At 35.6% G+C, this 26,800-nt stretch overlaps 1 protein-coding gene across 1 annotated transcript in view; it reads left to right on the forward strand.

The window, feature by feature from the left end:
- Positions 1-26,800, forward strand: part of DACH2 (dachshund family transcription factor 2) — an 856,348-nt gene that overhangs the window by 185,378 nt on the left and 644,170 nt on the right. The window contains exon 2 of the mRNA XM_027534851.1: positions 26,545-26,583. Within this exon, the coding sequence (XP_027390652.1) occupies positions 26,545-26,583 (39 nt within the window). The remainder of the gene's footprint in view (positions 1-26,544; positions 26,584-26,800) is intronic.

Here is a 26,800-nt window from a genome sequence, read left to right on the forward strand (position 1 = left end):
CAACTCATCTTTGATTATTCTTGATTGAAAAAAGAAAAAAATATATATAGTCTCTGTTTTGCTAATGACTGGTGAAAGGATGCTGTGAACTTGGTGTTAAGACTGAAATGTTATGCACTGTCTATAGAAAGCCAGTTTTAACAGTTATATAAGTGTTACTATATAACAATCCTAGTAACAATCTGATGAATGGAGGTTGAATGGAACCTTCAGCTCCTTCGATAAGAAACTAGGCCTGCAGGATATCATTAAAATTTCCATTTTTAAAACTTTCAAATTAGATCCTTGAAAATGATGAGTTAGTGTCATAGAGCCAGGTTGCCTAGCCAGTAGGAAGTGAGATGTTAATGGATGTTATATATCAGTAAAGAATATGCCACAAGAGAAAGGAATAAATAGGACCATCATGGTTTACCTTATGTGCTGTTAACTAAAAAGGATATCTTTAGGTTCTTACAGATAATTTTATTACAATTAAGTTTAATTTCTGTCGGTTCTGATGAAGAATATAAATGCTATTATAAACTTGAAAAATTCAAGGTCAAATGAAGAATTAAGATGAAATATATTGCAATGCAAGTTTCATATGGAAAGATCATCTGTGAGCTGAGCTCAATTTTAATATTATACATTAAAAATGTCCACCCTCGAAAATCTGTGACATCTTGAACACAGGATTTTCTGATATCCTTAGGGCAAGGAAAGGAATCATAAACTTGTGTGGTCGTGTAGAAGACTGATGACCCAGAGGGATGGTACAGGGAGGGTGGAGGGCGGGGGTTCAGGATGGGGAACACGTGTACACCCATGGCAGATTCATGCTGATGTATGGCAAAACAAATACAATATAAACAGTGCTGCGATGAACATTGGGGTACATGTGTCTCTTTCCCTTCTGGTTTCCTCAGTGTGTATGCCCAGCAGTGGGATTGCTGGATCATAAGGCAGTTCTATTTCCAGTTTTTTAAGGAATTAAAAAAAAATACAATATTGTAAAGTAATTAGCCTCCAATTAAAATAGTAAATTTAAATTAAAAAAATAAAGGAAGGTAAAATAAAGTGTTAAATTCTGATTTCAATTGACTAGAATGATTCTCCCTGCACATTTGATTTATCTTTTCATTTTAGATTTGTGGTTCCTTTAAGATTGTTTTTCTATATTTAAATATTCATTGTTTGCATAACATCCATATAATGGTATCCATTTTGTTATATATCTATATGTCTTCTCTTCCTAGAAACATTATAGGCATTTGTAGGATAGTAATATAGAATCAGATGTTTCTATATCAAGATCATTACCACTCTGCAGAATGATCTCTTTCCCAAAGATATTTCCTTCTGAACTTCATATTTCTGTTCTGTTGGCATCTTTATATAAAGCACTGGAGGAGAGATAGATGGAGCATAAGAGTGAAACATTTATCCAGGTACATGGATTAGAATGGACATTTCTAACAATGCATTTTTCTCGTTTTCCCCAAGAAAATAAGATCAACAAATTTTTCATTTTTGAGCACCTTATAAAGATTTAAGGAAAAAGCACACCTTTACATTTTGTAGTATCAACAAAATGCATATTTTCACCCTATTGTTTAATAGTGCAGTAGTGTTATTTATGTAATTGTTATTCTTCCAAAGGCTTGCAGCTAATGTACATTCCTTTTTGATTTGAGTGCATTTCCCTCCCATCCTTTCCTAAGAAGAGATTGAATCTCATTTTATCTTTTGGGTAATGAGAAACTTTAAAAAGCCAATGCTAAATGATTTCCAAGCAAAAAGTTTCAACTCAGATACATGACCAATAAATAAATTTTTCAAAAAACACTTTTACCCCAATGACATTAAAAGAAGCAAAACTGGAGGAGCTAAAATGGCGGAGGAGTAGGATGGGGAGCACACTTTCTCCCCCACAAATTCATCAAAAGAACATTTAAACGCCGAGTAAATTCCACAAAACAACTTCTGAATGCCGTCAGAGGACATCAGGCACCCAGAAAAGCAACCCAAGTCTTCGAAAGGAGAGAGAAGAAATGCAGCTCCACTCACCAGAACACCGACACAAGCTTCCCTAACCAAGAAACCTTGACAAGCCACCTGTACAAACCCACACAGAGCAAGGAAACGCTACAATAAAGAGAACTCCACAAACTGCCAGAATACAGAAAGGACACCCCAAACTCAGCAATTTAAACAAGATGAAGAGACAGAGGAATACCCAGCAGACAAAGGAACAGGATAAATGCCCACCAAACCAAACCAAAGAGGAAGAGATAGGGAATCTACCTGATAAAGAATTCCGAATAACGATAGTGAAATTGATCCAAAATCTTGAAATCAAAATGGAATCACAGATAAATAGCTTGGAGACAAAGATTGAGAAGATGCAAGAAAGGTTTAACAAGGACCTAGAAGAAATAAAAGAGTCAATATAAAATGAATAATGCAACAAATGAAATTAAAAACACTCTGGAGGCAACAAATAGTAGAATAACAGAGGCAGAAGATAGGATTAGTGAATTAGAAGACAGAATGATAGAAATAAATGAATCAGAGAGGATAAAAGAAAAACGAATTAAAAGAAATGAGGACAATCTCAGAGACCTCCAGGACAATATTAAACGCTACAACATTCGAATCATAAGGGTCCCAGAAGAAGAAGACAAAAAGAAAGACCATGAGAAAATACTTGAGGAGATAATAGTTGAAAACTTCCCTAAAATGGGGAAGGAAATAATCACCCAAGTCCAAGAAACCCAGAGAGTCCCAAACAGGATAAACCCAAAGAGAAACACCCCAAGACACATATTAATCAAATTAACAAAGATCAAACACAAAGAACAAATATTAAAAGCAGCATGGGAAAAACAACAAATAACACACAAGGGAATTCCCATTAGGATAACAGCTGATCTTTCAATAGAAACTCTTCAAGCCAGGAGGGAATGGCAAGACATACTTAAAGCAATGAAAGAAAATAACCTACAGCCCAGATTATTGTACCCAGCAAGGATCTCATTCAAATATGAAGGAGAAATCAAAAGCTTCTCAGACAAGCAAAAGTTGAGAGAATTCAGCACCACCAAACCAGCTCTCCAACAAATACTAAAGGATATTCTCTAGACAGGAAACACAAAAACAGTGTATAAACTCGAACCCAAAACAATAAAGTAAATGGCAACGGGATCATACTTATCAGTAATTACCTTAAATGTAAATGGGTTGAATGCCCCAACCAAAAGACAAAGACTGGCTGAATGGATACAAAAACAAGACCCCTACATATGTTGTCTACAAGAGACCCACCTCAAAACAGGGGACACATACAGACTGAAAGTGAAGGGCTGGAAAAAGATTTTCCATGCAAATAGGGACCAAAAGAAAGCAGGAGTAGCAATACTTATATCAGATAAAATAGACTTTAAAACAAAGGCTGTGAAAAGAGACAAAGATGGTCACTACCTAATGATCAAAGGATCAATCCAAGAAGAAGATATAACAATTATAAATATATATGCACCCAACACGGGAGTGCCGCAATATGTAAGACAAATGCTAACAAGTATGAAAGGAGACATTAACAATAACACAATAATAGTGGGAGACTTTAATACCCCACTCACACCTATGGATAGATCAACTAAACAGAAAATTAACAAGGAAATGCAAACGTTAAACGATACAATAGACCAGTTAGACCTAATTGATATCTATAGGACATTTCATCCCAAAACAATGAATTTCACCTTTTTCTCAAGCGCACATGCAACCTTCTCCAGGATAGATCACATCCTGGGCCATAAATCTAGCCTTGGTAAATTAAAAAAAATAGAAATCATTCCAAGCATCTTTTCTGACCACAATGCAGTAAGATTAGATCTCAATTACAGGAGAAAAACTATTAAAAATTCCAACATATGGAGGCTGAACAACACGCTGCTGAATAAACAACAAATCACAGAAGAAATCAAAAAAGAAATCAAAATTTGCATGGAAACGAATGAAAATGAAAACACAACAACTCAAAACCTGTGGGACACTTTAAAAGCAGTCCTAAGGGGAAAGTTCATAGCAATACAAGCATACCTAAAGAAACAAGAAAAAAGTCAAATAAATAACCTAACCCTACACCTAAAGCAACTAGAAAAGGAAGAAATGAAGAACCCCAGGGTTAGTAGAAGGAAAGAAATCTTAAAAATTAGGGCAGAAATAAATGCAAAGGAAACAAAAGAGACCATAGCAAAAATCAACAAAGCCAAAAGCTGGTTCTTTGAAAGGATAAATAAAATTGACAAGCCATTAGCCAGACTCATCAAGAAACAAAGGGAGAAAAATCAAATCAATAAAATTAGAAATGAAAATGGACAGATCACAACAGACAACACAGAAATACAAAGGATCATAAGAGACTACTATCAACAATTATATGCCAATAAAATGGACAATGTGGAAGAAATGGACAAATTCTTAGAAAAGTACAACTTTCCAACATTCGACCAGGAAGAAATAGAAAACCTTAACAGACCCATCACAAGCATGGAAATTGAAACTGTAATCAAAAATCTTCCAGCAAACAAAAGCCCAGGTCCAGACGGCTTCACAGCTGAATTCTACCAAAAATTTAGAGAAGAGCTAACACCTATCCTGCTCAAACTCTTTCAGAAAATTGCAGAGAAAGGTAAACTTCCAAATTCATTCTATGAGGCCACCATCACCCTTTTACCAAAACGTGACAAAGATGCCACACACAAAAAAAGAAAACTACAGGCCAATATCACTGATGAACATAGATGCAAAAATCCTTAACAAAATCTAGCAATCAGAATCCAACAATACATTAAAAAGATCATACACCATGACCGAGTGGGCTTTATCCCAAGGATGCAAGGATTCTTCAATATCCACAAATCAATCAATGTTATACACCACGTTAACAAATTGAAAAACAAAAACCATATGATTATTTCAATAGATTCAGAGAAAGCCTTTGACAAAATTCAACATCCATTTATGATAAAAACTCTCCAGAAAGTAGGAATAGAAGGAACATACCTCAACATAATAAAAGCTATATATGACAAACGCACAGCAAACATTATCCTCAATGGTGAAAAATTGAAAGCATTTCCTCTAAAGTCAGGAACAGGACAAGGGTGCCCACTTTCACCATTACTATTCAACATAGTTTTGGAAGTTTTGGCCACAGCAATCAGGGCAGAAAAAGAAATAAAAGAATCCAAATTGGAAAAGAAGAAATAAAACTCTCACTGTTTGCAGATGACATGATCCTTTACACAGAAAACCCTGAAGACTCCACCAGAAAATTACTAGAACTAATCAATGATTATAGTAAATTTTCAGGATATAAAATCAACACACAGAAATCCCTTGCATTCCTATACACTAATAATGAGAAAAGTGAAAGAGAAATTAAGGAAACAATTCCATTCACCATTGCAACGGAAAAAATAAAATACTTAGGAATATATCTACCTAAAGAAACTAAAGACCTATATATAGAAAACTATAAAACACTGGTGAAAGAAATCAAAGAGGACACTAACAGATGGAGAAATATACCATGTTCATGGATTGGAAGAATCAATATAGTGAAAATGAGTATACTACCCAAAGCAATTTATAGATTCAATGCAATCCCTATCAAGCTACCAACGGTATTCTTCACAGAGCTAGAACAAATAATTTCACAATTTGTATGGAAATACAAAAAACCTCGAATAGCCAAAGCTATCTTGAGAAAGAAGAATGGAACTGGAGGAATCAACCTACCTGACTTTAGGCTCTATTACAAAGCCACACTTATCAAGACAGTATGGTAGTGGCACAAAGACAGAAATATTGATCAATGGAACAAAATAGAAAGCCCAGAGATAAATCCACGCACATATGGACACCTTATCTTTGACAAAGGAGGCAAGAATATGCAATGGATTAAAGACAATCTCTTCAGCAAGTGGTGCTGGGAAAACTGGTCAACCACTTGTAAAAGAATGAAACTAGAACACTTTCTAACACCTTACACAAAAATAAACTCAAAATGGTTTAAAGATCTAAACGTAACACCAGAAACTATAAAACTCCTAGAGGAGAACATAGGCAAAACACTCTCCGACATACATCACAGCAGGATCCTCTATGACCCACCTCCAAGAATATTGGAAATAAAAGCAAAAATAAACAAATGGGACCTAGTTAAACTTAAAAGCTTCTGCACAACAAAGGAAACTATTAGCAAGGTGAAAAGACAGCCTTCAGAATGGGAGAAAATAATAGCAAATGAAGCAACAGACAAACAACTAATCTCAAATATATACAAGCAACTCCTACAGCTCAACTCCAGAAAAATAAATGACCCAATCAAAAAATGGGCCAAAGAACTAAATAGACATTTCTCCAAAGAAGACATACAGATGGCTAACAAACACATGAAAAGATGCTCAACATCACTCATTATCAGAGAAATGCAAATCAAAACCACTATGAGGTATCATTTCACGCCAGTCAGAATGGCTGCGATCCAAAAGTCTACAAGCAATAAATGCTGGAGAGTGTGTGGAGAAAAGGGAACTCTCTTACACTGTTGGTGGGAATGCAAACTAGTACAGCCACTATGGAGAACAGTGTGGAGATTCCTTTAAAAACTGGAAATAGAACTGCCTTATGATCCAGCAATCCCACTGCTGGGCATACACACTGAGGAAACCAGAAGGGAAAGAGACACATGTACCCCACTGTTCATCGCAGCACTGTTTATAATAGCCAGGACATAGAAGCAACCTAGATGCCCATCATCAGATGAATGGATAAGCAAGCTGTGGTACATATACACAATGGAGTATTACTCAGCCATTAAAAAGAATACATTTGACTCAGTTCTAATGAGGTGGATGAAACTGGAGCCTATTATACAGAGTGAAGTAAGCCAGAAAGAAAAACACCAATATAGTATACTAATGCATATATATGGAATTTAGAAAGATGGTAACAATAACCCGGTGTACGAGACAGCAAAAGAGACACGGATGTATAGATCAGTCTTATGGACTCTGTGGGAGAGGAAGAGGGTGGGGAGATTTGGGAGAATAGCATTGAAACATGTATAATATCATGTAGGGAACGAGTCGCCAGTCCAGGTTCAATGCATGGTACTGGATGCTTAGGGCTTGTGCACTGGGACGACCCAGCAGGAGGGGAGGGGAGGGAGGAGGGTTCAATTTGGGGGATGCAGGTATACCTGTGGTGGATTCATTTCGATATTTGGCAAAACTAGTACAATATTGTAAAGTTTAAAAATAAAATTAAAAAAAAATAAAAGAAGCAAAACTTACATGTTAGATAATATTTTAGTGGTAATTTAATATTTGTTTTATTTTTATTAAGCCATTTATTTTGTATTGGGCTATCACCAATTAACAATGTTGTGATAGTTTCAGGTGAACAGCGAAGGGGACTCAGCCATACATATACATGTATCCATTCTCCCCCAGACTTCCCTCTCTTTCAGGCTGCCATATAACATCGAGCAGGGTTCTATGTGCTATACAGTAGGTCCTTGGTGGTTATGCATTTTAAATATGTGTGCAATGTGTACCTATCCATCTCAAATCCCCTAACTATTACTTCCCCCACTAGCAAACAGGAGGTCCTTCTCTTAATTCTGTGAGTCTCTTTCGGTTTTGTAAGTTCTTTTAATGATGATCCAAAATATGCATTTTTTGTAGATGAGTATATTTTGAGGTATAGTATGCATTGTTATTCTTTGGGACCCTTGAAAAATCCATTATTAACAACAATGTTATTAATTCAGAACACATATAAAACCTGAAATAACCTTTTGGAAATGAAAGAACAGCTTGTCTTTTTTTCTGCCCCATCTGGCAATTTGCTAAAATTTGAAAAACCCTTTAAAGTGTACCTGCTTCTGAAGCATCTTTCAGTAACAATATAAAATTTATAATATTATACATACTTTTATTATTTTGTGTGTAGACCTTCTGCCTATTTTTTGTCATTATTGTTTTAATTGGAGTGTTTAAAGTCACCAGAGGTAAATTGCGACTATTACTTGATGTTATAGTTTTAAAATACGTGGTTGGTATCTAAGGATGCTGGTTATTGAAATAATGATACCTTTTCAGCTTATATATGATTTTTTCTATTGAATAATTTTTATTGCATTATTTGATCCCAATATTTCAAAATGAGAATTCCAATGATTTTCTTGATATCTTATCACAGGATAAAGAGAGATGTAATGATGTTTCAGTGTGTATAATCATACCAAGATTATTATTCATCTTGTTAACACTTTTTCTCTCTGCAAAATAAAATTGTTTCATAATTAAGTATAGTGTTTAAAGAAGGGCTTTATTTGCAAGGTGTCAAGATACAGTGAACTTAATTGGTGTACAGTGACTTTATAATTTTTTATTCGGTAGATACAAGCATTTTTGTATTATCACAAAAGATATAAACTTAATAAACTATTCATTTTTATAAAATATTCTAAACCCAGTGTACAGCTTGTATCATATGACAGAATGTTGAATATTTTGACATGAAAATGAAGTTGAATAGAAGAATTCAGAGTAAATTATATCCATTTTCTCTATGGAGGTACAGATTCAAAGGATTTCTTTTACAGCATTTAAAAAATAATAAAGACCATCACTCATTTAAAAATTCAGAGATAGAAAATTTACTTACCAGATGTTACCTTGATGGTACCAAAGATGATATAGTAAATGAACATCTGATCCCTATTAGTAAATCTCTTTAATACCTCCAAATGATTATACTTATAGTCAAACATATTGAATTATGTCAGAAAATCCTTGGATTATTTTTGCTTTTCACTGGATAAATATTCATTGTGTATTTAATGAGTGTCGGTCTTTAGAACAATGCTACTGCTGCTGTTGCTAAGTCGCTTCAGTCATGTCCAACCCTGTGTGACCCCATAGACGGCAGCCCACCAGGCTCCCCCTTCCCTGGTATTCTCCAGGCAAGAACACTGGAGTGCGTTGCCATTTCCTTCTCCAATGCAGGAAAGTGAAAAGTGAAAGTGAAGTTGCTCAGTCGTGTCCAACTCTTAGTGACCCCATGAACTGCAACCTACCAGGCTCTTCCATCCATGGGGTTTTCCAGGCAAGAGTACTGGAGTGGGACTTAAATATTAAATTAAGAAAGTGTTGAGAGTTTACATAGTCATTATAGCCCAGGACAAAGATAAATGTAAAATTTAGACTAGTCCATGATTTGAGTTATACTGTGAGGTATAAATCCAGAGAGAGAGAATTTTTAGAGCATTAATTTTAACAATGGAAGTCATTGAAATATAATGTATATAGGTGTGTATATATATGTATATGTATATATGCAGAATGAAGCAGGACAAAGACTAATAGAGTTTGCCAAGAAAATGCACTGGTCATCGCAAACACCCTCTTCTAACAACACAAGAGAAGACTCTACACATGGACATCACCAGATGGTCAACACTGAAATCAGATTGATTATATTATTTGCAGCCAAAGATGGAGAAGCTCTATACAGTCAACAAAAACAAGACAAGGAGCTGACTATGGCTCAGATCATCAATTCCTTATTAACAAATTCATACTTAAATTGAAGAAAGTAGGGAAAATCACTAGACCATTCAGGTATGACCTAAATCAAATCCCTTATGATTATATAGTGGAAGTGAGAATAGATTTAGGGGCCTAGATCTGATAGATAGAGTGCCTGATGAACTATGGACTGAGGTTCGTGACATTGTACAGGAGACAGGGATCAAGACCATCCCCATGGAAAAGAAATGTAAAAAAGCAAAATGGCTGTCTGGGGAGGCTTACAAATAGCTGTGAAAAGAAGAGAAGTGAAAAGCAAAGGAGAAAAGGTAAAATATTAGCATCTGAATGCAGAGTTCCAAAGAATAGCAAGAAGAAATAAGAAAGCATTCCTCAGCGATCAATGCAAAGAAATAGAGGAAAACAACAGAATGGGAAAGACTAGAGATCTCTTGAAGAAAATTAGAGATACCAAGGGAACATTTCATGCAAAGATGGGCTCAATAAAGGACACAAATGGTATGGACCTAAAAGAAGCAGAAGATATTAAGAAGAGATGGCAAGAATACACAGAAGAACTGTACCAAGAAGATCTTCATGACCCACATAATCATGATGGTGTGATCACTCATCTAGAGCCAGACATCCTGGAATGTGAAGTCATGTGGGCCTTAGAAAGCATCACTATGAACAAAGCTAGTGGAGGTGATGGAACTCCAGTTGAGCTATTTCAAATCCTGAAAGATGATGCTATGAAAGCACTGCACTCAATATGCCAGCAAATTTAGAAAACTCAGCAGTGGTCACAGGACTGGAAAAGGTCAGTTTTCATTCCAATCCCAAAGAAGGGCAATTCCAAAGAATGCCCAAACTACCACACAATTGCACTCATCTCACACGCTAGTAAAGTAATGCTCAAAATTCTCCAAGACAGGCTTCAGTAATACGTGAACCGTGAACTTCCAGGTGTTCAAGCTGGTTTTAGAAGTGGCAGAGGAACCAGAGATCAAATTGCCAACATCCACTGGATCATGGAAAAAGCAAGAGAGTTCCAGGAAAACATCTATTTCTGCTTTATTGAATATGCCAAAGCCTTTGACTGTGTGGATCATAATAAACTGTGGAAAATTCTTCAAGTGATGGGAATACCAGACCACCTGACCTGCCTCTTGAGAAATCTGGATGCAGGTCAGGAAGCAACAGTTAGAAATGGACATGGAACAACAGACTTTTTACAAATAGGAAAAGGAGTATGTCCAGACTGTATATTGTCACCGTGCTTATTTAACTTATATGCAGAATACATCATGAGAAATGCTGGACTGGAAGAAACACAAGCTAGAATCAAGTTTGCCGGGAGAAATATCAATAACCTCAGATATGCAGATGTCACCACCCTTATGGCAGTAAGTGAAGAGGAACTAAAAAGCCTCTTGATGAAAGTGAAAGAGGAGAGTGAAAAAGTTGGCTTAAAGCTCAACATTCAGAAAACAAAGATCATGGCATCCAGTCCCATCACTTCATGGGAAATAAATGGGGAAACAGTGGAAACAGTGTCAGACTTCATTTTTTGGGGCTCCAAAATCACTGCAGATGGTGACTGAAGCCATGAAATTAAAAGATGCTTACTCCTTGGAAGGAAAGTTATGACCAACCTAGATATCATATTCAAAAGCAGAGACATTACTTTGCCAACAAAGGTCTGTCTAGTCAAGGCTATGTTTTTTCCAGTGGTCATGTATGGATGTGAGAGTTGGACTGTGAAGAAGGCTGAGTGCCGCAGAATTGATGCTTTTGAATTGTGGTGTTGGAGAAGACTCTTGAGAGTTCCTCGGACTGCAAGGAGATCCAACCAGTCCATTCTGAAGGAGATCAGCCCTGGGATTTCTTTGGAAGGAATGATGCTAAAGCTGAAACTCCAGTACTTTGGCTACCTCACGCGAAGAGTTGACTCATTGGAAAAGACTCTGATGCTGGAGGGATTGGGGGCAGGAGGAGAAGGGATGAGGAGGAGAGGATGAGATGGGTGAATGGCATCACTGACTCAATGGATGTGAGTCTGAGTGAACTCCGGGAGTTGATGATGGACAGGGAGGCCTGGCGTGCTGCAATTCATGGGGTTGCTAAGAGTTGAACTCGACTGAGCCACTGAACTGAACTGATATGCAGAATTGACAGAAAATGCAGATGGCTAAAAAATAAACTTTAAAAAGAAATTGGGTAAAGTCTATTAAGATGATGAATTTTCGCCAACATATTTTAAATAAATTAAAACAAATTTGAGATGGTATACTAAATAAAATGAAGTTTAAAAAGGAGGTTTGTTTTGAAAACAAATATTCTTAAGCAATATACCATTAAAACGTATAATTTGGGGGAATTCATTTGCAAAGGAAAGAAAGGTCTTAATTTCTTGACATTCCCCTACTTCATTCTAATAATTGTTTTAGGTGAAAGAAAAACACACTTTTATGTTTTCTAATTCACTTAATCTTTCCTTTTTATAGAGCCTTTGCAAACAGAACTGCTTATAACTACAATGTGTTACATATTTACTTAACTTTGAAAAGAACATGACTCTAAAATGGTGTAGATAAAATAGTGTATATTTGCCAGTTGCTAATTGATGCTTTTAAAAGAAAGTCAAAGCTTTGAATGTCTTTGAATTTTCTCCATTTCTAAATGCTCTGTGGCAGATTCATGTTGATATATGGCAAAACTGATACAATATTGTAAAGTTAAAAAATAAAACAAAATAAAAAAGGAAAAAAAATTAAAAGTTTGCCACTTGAAGGTTCACATGCAAAAAAAAAAAAAAAGAAGAAGAAGAATTTAAGACCTGTCTGCTTGTATTGTGACATTGTTATTGATTTTTAAAATTTTGCTTTGCTGTAGGTTGTAATGGGTAAATAGTTAATGTGAGGTGGAAAGGGCATGCTATTTGTGAACAAGGCAAAAAATATATTGTTTCCTACTAGGAATAAACCTTCAGAAATAACGGTGAAAAAAAAGAAATAACTGGGTGGTCTTTCATTGCCACTTGATGTGAGTTTTAGGAGGAAGCATTCACAGATACAAAAACATTCTTTAAGATGTGAGCGTGGTAAGGCCAAGAGCCTTTACAAGTAAACAGAGTAAAAGACTGAAGATCTCATGTAGGATTGCTACATTGGGTAGAAGGAAAAAAAGGGAAGGTCTACCTGCACTGGGGAGATGAGGAGGCAGTCAGAAATCTCTTGATTTTCAGTGTGAAGACAGCTACATGTTCTACAGTGTGGAAGAGAAAGAATGCAATACTAAGGGGTCCTAAATAAGGGGTGACTATAGAGACACTCGGGGAAGGCAATGGCACCCCACTCCAGTACCCTTGCCTGGAAAATCCCATGGATGGAGGAGCCTGATGCGCTGCAGTCCATGGGGTCACTAAAAGTTGGACACGACTGAGCCACTTCATTTTCACTTTTCACTTTGATGCATTGGAGAAGGAAATGGCAACCCACTCCAGTGTTCTTGCCTGGAGAATCCCAGGGACGGGGGAGCCTGGTGGGCTGCTGTCTATGGGGTCGCATAGAATCAGACACAACTGAAGCGACTTAGCAGCAGCAGCAGCACAGAGACACTAGGAGAAGTATGATGTGATGGGTGGAAAGGATCCACAACATATGTACTGAATCATTACTATTAGCCATGATTCATATTTGTATAAATAAGAGAAGAGTGAAGTTCTTTTTTTCATTTATTCTTTCATTGTTTTTTTTTTTTTTTCATTTTTTAAAAATTTTGTTTGAATTGAGAGAGAGACAAATTGACAGGCAGAGTTTTTTTCCAAAACCCTGTGACAGTATTGCTGATAAATATTTAGGAAAAAAAATGATGCCTGGTGAAGTTTTAGACTTAAGGGGGCATACCTTCTAACAGATGGAATATGTACATAGCTATGAATGAATAAGGGAGATGCTTATGCATTATTTGAGAAGACGGTTATGGAAGTAACTTCTAGTAAATTTATAAAGTGAAGAGGGTAAATATACAAAAGGAATAATACAGAAACTTCTGAAAAGGAGAGAAAAATGCCACTTAATCACCTAACAGAGAATAGCCAAAAGAAAATATTAGGTAGTGAAATAGCTAACAGCCTTCATTCGTATTCAATTAGTGATAATCATAACCCTAATAAGCTGCCTAGGTATTCATATATTGGAAATTTTGTTTGAAGACTTATTGGTGGGTCTGTTTGATTTTGCTAAAACATGAAAAATGACATCTGAAATATGACAGTGTCAGAATATTGATTTTTCACCAAGGAGAAATAATTATTTTATTGGGATCAAATGATAAAGACAAAAACTTGTATTAAAGAAACCTGAGTGAGATGATATGGAACACTTTTGAGGCAACAGAAAACTAACTTTGGAAAGTATGGAAAGTCCACAACAATAATACTTAGGGAAGAAAATGTCAGTTGGAGGAAACTTTCTATAATTCATAATTCATGGCATTCCAACAAGACAAAAAGTAATAAAATCAGATAATGTAAAAATTTTTGAACTGTGTTCATAAAGATTTTAGTAGTATAAATTAAAATCTGGGGAATAATGAGTATAATACAAAACAAAGAATAGTTTTAAGTTTACATTAAAAATAAAAATTGCGTTAAAGATTTTATATAAGACCTGGAAAAATGAACTTGATCTTGACAGTTGCATTTGAAATAAATACTATGACCTCGAATACTTCTTATCAAACATGTGTCTACTAAAGACTTTAATCATATTTTATAATGTTACAGCTGTTTTTGTTATCAAAGTGATGTTAAGTAGCTAGGTTTTGTTGCTTTCAAAGAATCAGAGTCTAGTGATAGAGATGAACATATGACTGAATGTTATAGCAAAGGCAATCACAAAGTGCTATGTGAGCAGAAATGAAGGAGCCATTGTTAGTTTATGTGTTTAAAAAATGCAAAAAAAAAAAAAAAAAAATGAAGCAACCAAGGTTAATGTTAAGACCAGCATATTGTTTGACTCCATTTTGCTGTTAGAAAGGAATAGAGGAACTTACTCACAGCAGAGATAAGGACCAGAAAGTTTCACAGCCCTTTTAAGTGTTCATTTTCACCACTTTGTTTTAGAGGCTTTGTTTACATGGTCTTTTGTTAGACACTATAAGGAAATATTTGATTAAGGTCATACCTGAATGGTCTAGTGATTTTCCCTACTTTCTTCAATTTAAGTCTGAATTTGGTAATAAGGAGTTCATGGTCTGAGACACAGTCAGCTCCTGGTCTTGTTTTTGCTGACTGTATAGAGCTTCTCCATCTTTGGCTGCAAAGAATATAATCAATCTGATTTCGGTGTTGACCATCTGGTGATGTCCATTTATAGAGTCTTCTCTTGTGTTGTTGGAAGAGGGTGTTTGTTATGACCAGTGCATTTTCTTGGCAAAACTCTCTTGCCATCTCTTGTTTGATCACTTCCAATTTGCCTTGATTCATGGTCCTGACATTACAGGTTCCTATGCAATATTGCTCTTTACAACATCGGACCTTGCTTCTATCACCAGTCAAATCCACAGCTGGGTATTCTTTTTGTTTTGGCTTCATCCCTTCATTCTTTCTGGAGTTATTTCTCCACTGATCTCCAGTAGCATATTGGGCACCTACTGACCTGGGGAGTTCCTCTTTCAGTAACCTATCATTTTGCCTTTTCATACTGTTCATGGGGTTCTCAAGGCAAGAATACTGAAGTGGTTTGCCATCCCCTTCTCCACTGGACCACATTCTGACATTGTACAGGAGACAGGGATCAAGACCATCCCCATGAAAAAGAAATGCAAAAAAGCAAAATGGCTGTCTGGGGAGGCCTTACAAATAGCTGTGAAAAGAAGAGAAGTGAAAAGCAAAGGAGAAAATGAAAGATATAAACATCTGAATGCAGAGTTCCAAAGAATAGCAAGAAGAAATAAGAAAGCATTCCTCAGCGATCAATGCAAAGAAATAGAGGAAAACAACAGAATGGGAAAGACTAGGGATCTCTTCAAGAAAATCAGAGATACCAAAGGAACATTTCATGCAAAGATGGGCTCGATAAAGGACAGAAATGGTATGGACCTAACAGAAGCTGAAGATATTAAGAAGAGATGGCAAGAATACACAGAAGAACTGTACAAAAAAGATCTTCATGACCCAGATAATCATGATGGTGTGATCACTCATCTAGAGCCAGATATCCTGGAATGTGAAGTCAAGTGGGCCTTAGAAAGCCTCACTATGAACAAAGCTAGTGGAGGTGATGGAATTCCAGTTGAGCTATTCCAAATCGTGAAAGATGATGCTGTGAAAGTGCTGCACTCAATATGCCAGCAAATTTGGAAAACTCAGCAGTGGTCACAGGACTGGAAAAGGTCAGTTTTCATTCCAATCCCAAAGAAAGGCAATTCCAAAGAATGCTCAAATTACCACACAATTGCACTCATCTCACATGGTAGTAAAGTAATGCTCAAAATTTTCCAAGCCAGGCTTCAGCAATATGTGAACTGTGAACTTCCTGATGTTCAAGCTGGTTTTAGAAAAGGCAGAGGAACCAGAGATCAAATTGCCAACATCCGCTGGATCATGGAAAAAGCAAGAGAGTTCCAGAAAAACATCTATTTCTGCTTTATTGACTATGCCAAAGCCTTTGACTCTGTGGATCACAATAAACTGTGGAAAATTCTGAAAGAGATTGGAATACCAGACCACCTGATCTGCCTCTTGAGAAATTTGTATGCAGGTCAGGAAGCAACAGTTAGAAATGGACATGGAACAAAAGACTGGTTCCAAATAGGAAAAGGAGTTCGTCAAGGCTGTATATTGTCACCCTGTTTATTTAACTTCCTATGCAGAGTACATCATGAGAAACGCCGGACTGGAAGAAACACAAGCTGGAATCAAGATTGCCGGGAGAAGTTTCAATAACCTCAGATATGCAGATGACACCACCAGGGCAGAAAGTGAAGAGGAACTAAAAAGCCCTGTGATGAAGGTGAAAGAGGAGAGTGAAAAAGTTGGCTTAAAGCTCAACATTCAGAAAACGAAGATCATGGCATCCAGTCCCATCACTTCATGGCAAATAGATGGGGAAATAGTAGAAACAGTGTCAGACTTCATTTTTCTGGGCTCCAAAATCACTGCAGATGGTGACTGCAGCCATGAAATTAAAAGACGCTTGCTCCTTGGAAGGAAAACTATGACCAACCTAGATAGCATATTCAAAAGCATAGACATTACTTTGGCAACAAAGGTCCGTCTAGTCAAGGCTATGGTTTTTCTTGTGGTCATGTATGGATGTGAGAGTTGGACTTTGAAGAAGGCTGAGCACCGAAGAATTGATGCTTTTGAATTGTGGTGTTGGAGAAGACTCTTGAGAGTCCCTTGGACTGCAAGGAGATCCAACCAGTCCATTCTGAAGGAGATCAGCCCTGGGATTTCTTTGGAAGGAATGATGCTAAAGCTGAAACTCCAGTACTTTGGCCACCTCATGTGAAGAGTTGACTCATTGGAAAAACTCTGATGCTGGGAGGGATTGGGGGCAGGAGGAGAAGGGGACGACAGAGGATGAGATGGCTGGATGGCATCACTGACTCGATGGACGTGAGTCTGAGTGAACTCCAGGTGTTGGTGATGGACAGGAAGGCCTGGCGTGCTGCGATTCATAGGGTCGCAGAGTTGGACACGACTGAGTGACTGATCTGATCTGTTAAGGAAATATACATTAGTTATGGTGCTTGCTTTTAGTTTTTTGCATTTTATATAATAAAGTCAGCAGATACACATGGGGTTAGATAGTGTTGAACATATCAATAAATTGATGAAAATGTACATATTGTTAGGTGATTTCACTTTTATCTGAGGGGGATGAAGTGAGCTGGTAGACAGTAGTCAGTGGGAGTGGTGTGTTTTTCTCTGTGTAACTGTTAGGAAAACTATGTCATTCATTTTCTTTATTTCTGGAAATTTTCCAATCAAGAGGTTCCAAATAAAACTAATTTTCTAAAGAAGAAATTAAAAAAAAAAAAAACCTATGATGTTCTAGATGAATGACAGCTTATTTTTACCTACATTCAGGGTTATCCCTGGTCACTCAGGCGGTAAAAAATCTGCCTACAATACAGGAGACCCAGGTTCAGTCTGTGGGTCAGGAAGACCCCTTGAAGAAGGGAATGGCTACCCTTTCCAGTATTCTTGCCTGGCAAATTCCATGGACAGAGGATCCTGACCGGCTACAGTCCATCGGGACGCAAAACTTTGGATACAACTGAGCAACTAACACTTTCCCTTTTCACTTTCACTTTTTCAGGGTTAAAAGAAAGATCTAAAATTCTGTGGGATAGATGATGATATTACAACATTCATATAACCTCACTTAGAGTGTTATGCTTAGTTCTAGTTACCATATTTTTAAAAAAGATATAGCATTGAAAAAATGGAATTAGATTGACTTTAGGGCTACCTGATATTAGCTGTGAAGACAGAATAGAACCCAGAACAGAATAGAATTATGAATTTCTATAATCTTTAAAGAGAACAGTTGAAGAAGATTTAATTGAAAATAAACTCACTTCAACATACATATAATGTTAGCTCTGTTTTTTTTTTTTTGGCTCCACTGGGTCTTAGTTGTAGCATGTGGAATCTAGTTTCCTGACTGGGGATAGAACCTGGGCCCCCTGCATTGGGAACATAGAATTTTAGCCACTGGACCAACAATAGAGTCCCAATTCTGTTTTTATTATAGTACAGATAATTGTAAAGAGATGCATAAATTCAGTGGAAATGAAATTTGCTGAAACAAACTATCTGTACTCCTCAGGATTTCAAGTCAATTTTTCTGTAGCATCAAATAGAACAACACTTTCATGATTTACTTTGTGAGGTAAAATGCTTGAAGAATTTTCCTTCAGTACTTTTATGGAACATAGAAAAGATATGTCCCTTAGCTGAATACCACTGACAAGCATCCAATAACTTTTTATGAATTAAGAAAGATGTCTCTGGAGTGGCAACTATGTTGCAATAGCTACTAATTTCTCAGATAAATTTTAATTTAATCTATTTGTATTTTAGGCAGGTAGTTGGCAACTCAAAGATCAGAGGACCACAAAGTTATTTGAGCTTGATTGGCCAGAGATGTCAATTTATCCAACCCCAGTTTTACAAATAAGGATACTGGGATCTAGAAAGGGCAAGTCATTTGCTCATGGTCACACATACAATTGTATCAGTCAGTTCAGTTGCTCAGTTGTGTCCAACTCTTCACGGCACCATATGCTGCAGCATCCCAGATTTCCCTGTCCATCAGCGACTCCTGGAGCTTGCTCAAACTCATGTCCATTGACTTGGTAATGCCATCCAGCCATCTCATCCTCTGTCATCTCTTTATCCTGCCTTCAATCTTTCCTAGCATCAGGCTCTTTTCCAATGAGTCAGTTCTTTGCATCAGGTGGCCAAAGTATTGGAATTTCAGACTTGGCATCAGTCCTTCCAATGAATATTCAGGATAGATTTCCTTCAGGATGGACTGGTTTGATCTCCTTGCAGTCTAAGGCACTCTCAAGAGTCTTCTCCAACACAACAGTTCAAAAGCATCAATTCTTCAGTGCTCAGCTTTCTTTATGGTCCAACTCTCACATCCATACATGATTACTGGAAAAACCTAGCTTTGACTAGATGGACTTTGTTGGCAAGGTAGTGTCTCTGCTTTTTAATACATTGGTTTGTCATAGGTTTGTCTAGGTTTGTCATAGCTTTTCTACAAAAGAGCCAGTGTCTTTTGATTTCATGGCTGCAGTCACCATCTGCAGTGATTTTGGAGCCAAGAAAATAAAGACTTTCACAGTTTCTGTTGTTTCCCCATTTGCCTTAAAGTAATGGGACCAGATGCCATGATCTTCATTTTTTGAACGTTGAGTTTTAAGCCAACTTTTTTACTCTCCTCTTTCACTTTCATCAAGAGGCTGTTTAGTTCTTCTTCAATTTCTGCCATAAGGGTGGTGTCACCTGTATATCTGAGGTTACTGATACTTCTTTGGCAATCTTGATTCCAGCTTGTGCTTCATCCAGACCAGAATTTCGCTTGATGTACTTTGCATGTAAGTTAAATAAGCAGGGTGACAATATACAGCCTTGACATACTCCTTTCCCAGTTTGGAACCAGTCTATTGTTCCATATTCAGTTCTAAGTGTTGCTTCTTGACCTGCAAATAGGTTTCTCAGGAGGCAGGTAAGGTGGTCTGATATTCCCATCTCTTTCAGAATTTTCCACAGTTTATTGTGATCCACACAGTCAAAGGCTTTGGCATAGTCAATAAAGCAGAAGTAGATTTTTTTTTTTCTGGAACTCTGTTGCTTTTTCTATGATCCAACGAATTTGACAATCTGATCTCTGGTTCCTCTTCCTTTTCTAAATTCAGCTTGAACATCTGGAAATTCTCAGTTCATGTACTATTGAAGCCTGGCTTGGATAATTTTGAGCATTATTTTGCTAGCATGTGACATGAGTACAATTGTGCAGTAGTTTGAACATTCTTTGGCATTCCCCTTCTTTGGAATTGGAATGAAAACTGACCTTTTCCAGTCCTGTGGCCACTGCTGAATTTTCCAAATTTGCTGGCATATTGAGTGGAGTGCTTTAACAGCATCATCAGTTCATACATACAGCATCATACAGTTGCATAGGTGATACTAGTACCCAAGTCTCCTTATGTCTTGTTCAGTGTTCTTTCTGTTAATACTGTTGCTTACAGAATAGGTTGTTGTTTAAAAATTCATTTATAGCTAAGTTTCATGATTTCATGGAAACAAAGTCATAAGCTAAGAATTCTCCTTTGCTCCATTCTATACTTTGTTTCTATGCTAATTTAAGCTTTAAGTCATATTAATGCTAGCCTTAGACTTTCTATTGCACGTGTCCATTCCTTTTAATTCTCATCTCTATCTGGTCATCTCATGCAGAGGACATTGCAGTTACCTCCTACATGATCTCACCTACAAACACTTGTAGCAGTTCATTCTGCCCATCTTGTCAGTTTCAACTTCTTAAAGCATGTTATCCTCTTTCTTTGTTTTCCAAAATCTATGTATTCTTCAAGGCCGAAATCAAAGATCGTCTCTTTCATCATGACTTTACTTACCACTCTAGGTATAAGTGATGCCTTCATGTAAATTTGTATAGCTCTTAGTTTGTTATAGCTATTAAATTCTTATAGCTATCACTCTAGATATAAGTGATGCCTTCATCTAAATTCATATAGCTTATTGGTTTGTTATAGTTGTTAAATTCTGATAGCTATCACTCTAGATATAAGTGATGCCTTCATCTAAATTCATATAGCTATTAGTTTGTTATAGCTGTTAAATTCTGATAGCTATTACTCTAGATATAAGTGATGCCTTCATCTAAATTCATATAGCTATTAGTTTGTTATAGCTATTAAATTCTTAAGCTATTAGCATTCAACTTTAATTCATCAGATACTTTTGAGTTCCTATTCTATGCTAGGAAATCATGTGGAGTTTACTACTTACAGACTTTAAGTGCAATAATTTGTGACTATAATATATTTCTTTTTTCAGATTATAATATACTTGATAACAGGGACCATGCTTGAAGATTTTTGTATTCTCCATAGCCCCATAGCAAAGAGCCTTTTGTACATAGTTGATGATCTGTAAATATTTGTAGATATATTTTGAGCTAAGAAGGTGCTATCAGGAGATGAAAGTGGCCTCTGTAGGATCAGTACACAAACTGTTAGATATCAATTATAACTATTTGAAGAGCTTCCCTTAACTCTTAAAGAAGTTGATTCTTTACATATCATGAAAGTGATAAAATGATCAAGGAAGAAGTATCAAGGAAAAGGGGGTATTTCATTCATACTCAGATAAATATTGTCAACAATAGGAAGTGGAAGAACACTGAATCGGATTAAAAACACTTCAATCTCAGTTTCTACATATATACAAATGGGACAGTGTTTCAAACCCACTTTTGCATATAGAGTAGTTGTACTGCATTAGTTAATGATGAGAACTGTAAAACTGTGTAACAGTAAGGTGTTTTGTTACTGTAAATCTATGTAACTATAAGGTATTATTATTTAATGGAATTCTGAATTCAAAAAGGGGCTATATCAAAATGTAGTAATGTGTAATGTTAAGTACTTGCCTCTCATATCTTAATTGGTGATAATATGCTTTTAATTTAATCTTATTTTATTTTATGATGGTAGAGTGATCCTTGTCAGAGATTAAATCAAGGGAGGAATGTAAGGGACTTAATAGACTTTCAGATACATACTTTTCTTCATTCCCACTCCTGCCCCTTACCATTACATTGAGAGCATATCCAGATCAAGATTCCTTTGCTCTGACAGTGCTTGTCTTCATCTGCAGCAAGACTAAACCAGATAGGATTACCAGAATGATCAACTGGCAAATGAACTCATTTTGTTAGAAACAGCTTAGCTGAGTTCTGCCTATAGAACTGTCAGTGTTTCACATTTAATTTAAGCTTCACTAAACAAATAAGCCAAATGTTAAAAAAAGTAAAGGTATAATTAAAATAAAATTTAAACTATTCTTTCTCTCCTGAGTAACTTCATAATGATTCTATATTTTTACCTATCAAAAGTTTAGACTATTTGATGCCATCAATTAAATTTGAGCTCATGATATTTCTAATCAACTTTAGCTACTCAGTGAAAGTTTACTAATTCTAAAACACCCTGGCTGTCCTTGTAGAAATTAAGCCCTATCGTGAATGATGTAAATCAGTGTAGCATAGAAGAAATATGTTCTTAAGATATATTTTATTAAAATAAACTTGAAGACTGTACAATGATGGATTTAAATGAGTAAATTGTCCCATTACATAACTAATTTCCTATTCATTTGACAACTTTTTACTGAATGCTTACTTTGTGAACAAGAAACCTAAACTCATTCTTCAATGGAAATTCTATTTCAAAAGAAAAATAGATCTAAAATGCATAAATAAATAAAATATTTACACATTACTATAAATGCTATGAAGGAAACACCATTTAATTCAGTAATTTAGAATTGGAGACTGCCACTAACTTCTTTATGTAGGCAGCATACTATTTATTTATTTATTTATTTATTTATTTTGGAGGCTAATTACTTTACAATATTGTTTTGGTTTTGCCATACATTGACATACTATTTAGATGTAAGTCAATTTACTATTGCCTCAGTGTGTTATCAAATCATCAAAAACAAGTTAACTAAAATCTGATAAAGCTGTGATTGCACCCAGTGTCTCCGGGCTTTAATGTACATCTACCATAAATGTTTGCTTTGGCTTCTAGAGCATTTCCTTAGTGTTTTCTGTGAGTCATTCTAAACATACTATAGAAAGACATAATCATCAACCAGCAGACCTGAAATATAACTAGTGTAAACAAGGTTTAAAAAGTCTCTTATGAAAGGCTGGCTAAAATTCCCAAATGGACCAAGAACAGGATTCAAAGGGTCACTCATGTTTTCTCTAGCCAGACCTACAGTCATGGATAGCAAGATTATAAGGAAAAAATTTTCCAACAGAAATATTGTGGACAAATATGCCACAACAATAGGTGGTTTAAAATTTATGAAGGTTTTGAGAAATTTTGATGTTTAAGCTTGATAAAATAAGAATACTTTCAGATACATTATCTAATAATTAGAATTCATTTATGTTACTATTTACAATATATATGTATCGATGCCCCCTTCTTACAAAAATTTAAAATGTTGTAAGCTCATTTATTAACTACCAATCCATCCCGTATTTAATTTTCCTTTTCTTCCCTTTAGACTGACTTTAAATCCGACTGAGGTTTTAAAGAGTCAAGTTCATGCACCAAAGTATTTCAGAAGAAACATATTTAATATGACCAAAGTTTTTTTTTTTTAATTTTATTTTTAAACTTTACATAATTGTATTAGTTTTGCCAAATATCAAAATGAATCCGCCACAGGTATACATGTGTTCCCCAGTTCTAGGAAAAATAAAATTCTGAATTTTATGGAGGAAAAGAGGAAGTTGTTTTATTGTTTGGGTTCTTGAATGAGAAAATCATGCCTTTGGAGACTTAAGTGATCAAGAGGCTGTTTGGATGCCCTCTGGAAACTTAAGTAGGCCTAAAATATCCAGGCCTCTATTTTTATATTTTTAAAATGAAAGATACATTCAGCTCCTTTTTCTTTTGACATACATTCTTGTCAAAGAATTTCCGGGATCCCTAAAGAGATTAAACAGGTTTATAAAAGCTGCTGTGGAGTAAGAGTTGGCATATAAAATGAAGAAAGTTATTAGAGTGAAGAAAGTTTCCTAAAGGCTCCAACAGTGGAAATGTAACAGCTACCCATTATCATGATGTAATCACATCTCCAATGAGAAACTAAAAAAAAATTACCAACACAGATTTACTTGTCATTTATCCCCTACAGATAAAGTTAGAAGTAGAGGCAGGGTAGGACGTATTTATTACATTTGTTGCCCAAATCAGCATTTTGTTTATTGCATTGGGCCAGGAAAACACATTAAATGACTAAATCATCTTGTCTGCAAACACCTAAAGCCGAATTTAGTAGTCTCTAAAGTATGGCAATATGTGCAAGTTAATCACTGACTCATTTAAAAGCATAGGAAACATTTTTTTCTAGTTTTATTGAGGTAGCTTACAAAATTTGTATGTTTTTTAAATAATCATTTTATTTATCTATTTATTTGGCTGGTCTTTGTTGCTGTGCATGGGCTTTCTCTACTTGTGATGATGAGTGGGGGCTACTCACTAGTTGCAGTGTGCTGGCTTATCATTGCAGTGGCTTCTCTTGTTGCAGAGCTGGGCTGTAGGGCACAGGAGCTTCAGTAGTTGCTGCATGTGGGCTCTGTAGTTACAGTTCCCATTCTCTAGACCACAGGCTCAATATTTGTGGCACACAGGCTTAGTTGCTCTTTGGCATGTAGAATCTTCCTAAACCAGGGATCAAACTCATGTCTCCTGTGGATTCTTCACTACTGAGCCACCATGGAAGTCCAATTTGTATGTTTTTAAGGTGTACAATCATTTTACATATATTAAAACATAGAAATGTTTTATTGATCTTTTGGAAATTTGAATATATGGCAACTACTTTGATTGAATGATACTGCTTCTGAACAAATTCAGAAATGTAGAAATAATGTTTTATTTTGAATGTCAAAAATAAAGTATGTGTATTTATCTTGTGGTCCCTAAGGTCCTGGAGTTATAACTAGTGTTAGGCAGTATTGTAAAATACATTCTTAAACAATTGACAAGACAAATGAGAAATTTTCAAAAGTCAAGGTAAACTCCTAATTTTCTAATAAATTTAAAAATCCTTAATAAAAGGACAGTTAGCTCATGGATATTTATATATTTATTGGATAATTCTAACAAGAATGTTTCAGAATTTGGTAATTTCAAAGTCTATTTTAAATAATCTATTAAACTTAAGCTATAGAAGATTTAAATTATTTTTTCTTAACTTAGTATAATTATGTACATATGGTGACAGTTAAAAAAAGTTCTGTTGAGTTTAGAAAGTTGTATAGTTAAAGAAGGAGGATCTCTGGTGAAAGGGAAATAAGTCCTCCAACATAAAGCCCACTAGATTAAGGAAGTATGCATAATCATTGACTTGGTATGTATGAGTATTTTCTACTTTAAGAAAATGTAATTTCAAAACAGGTTGGGTAAGTGAACTATAAAACAAAAACAAATAGTTCTGACAATTAAGTGACAGACACAAGAGTAGGTGAAAAATGCTCTCTTTCCTTCATTGTCACTTCCTTTCCCCAGCAACCTCAGATATATGTTTGCAACTGTGGTTTATTTAAAAAATCTTTCTATAGACCTTTAAGCAGGAAAGCAGTTGCCTTTCAAAAAAAAAGCTATTAGAAGGATAGATTTTGAAGAGGTGATGAACTGACCATATATATTTGTAGTGGGTATTAGAGGGAGATTCCTGTTTCTGTACTACTAAGAAATGGAATAAGGCTCAAAATAGCCAAATTACATTACTTACAGGTTTTGTTTTTCAGCTTATCATTTTAAATTTCATTGTTCTTAAAGGGTATAGGAGCACTGGGAACTATTATACTGTTAGAAATAATGGTTGTTTTGTTAACTAAGATGATTATATGGGTTTTTATCAATCTCTTTTATATATTTAACTTATTTTGTGTGGATGTGTGTATGACTGTGTATGTGTATGTGTCTGAGTGTGTGTGTGTGCACGCGCACATGTGCACATAACTCTTTTGGGGAAGATGTAAGATAGTTCAGTATTGCTTCAGAAAAAGTGTATAGTGAGCTGTGTGATTAATGGCTCCATGTTTAGGAAATTAAGGCATAGTGTTGATACTGGCTTACTTTTATCATCCTGTTGGCCTGATAAAAATGAGAAGAAAATTAGAAAGGATTATTTTCCCTAAAAAGTATTGGCATACCCAATGGGATGGAAAGGAAGGCTCTTGAGAGAAAGGGAAAAGACACAATATTCCTGAATCCTTTTTTGAAATTGTTATGACCCTAGGCCACTTTCTTCAACATAAATCTATAATGATATTTCCTTGCCTTCATACATAGAAAAGCCCTAAACCACATGACATTTCACATTATTCTTTACTCAGTGGGGATTAGACCAGAAATGTAATAACATTATTCATATATTTAAAACACTATCTGATAGCAATTCAGGCTTTCCAACTTTCTTTGTGTTTTCCCTGCTGGTGTTTCATTGTGTGTAACCTGTCTAAAATTTCTGCAGAATTTAAGAAGATTTTTTGTAAAATATAATAAAGCCTTGATTAATTGGAAACTAACTAACCAGAGCTCTCAATTAACCAGTTTTATTTATTTATTTTTTGCTACACTCTCCTTTTAGAAGGAAGAGGCAAATGACAAGAAAACAAGCTGTTAACAGGTATTTATGTATTTATTTTTTAAAAATCAACTTACTGGGAATGTCCTGGAGCCTGTACAGATTCAGCCCAACTTCGATAATTTTGTTCCCTGTGTTATATTTACTAAGGTAGGAAAGTAGAACTGTTTAAAATTTTCAGCAGCAAATATTGAATCTTGCTTAATCCTTAATTAATAATAAAATCCAAATACCTGATTAGAACCTGTCTATCTATTTG

The sequence above is a fragment of the Bos indicus x Bos taurus genome, chromosome X, assembly GCF_003369695.1.
Source record: "Bos indicus x Bos taurus breed Angus x Brahman F1 hybrid chromosome X, Bos_hybrid_MaternalHap_v2.0, whole genome shotgun sequence".
Taxonomy (NCBI): Eukaryota; Metazoa; Chordata; class Mammalia; order Artiodactyla; family Bovidae; genus Bos; species Bos indicus x Bos taurus.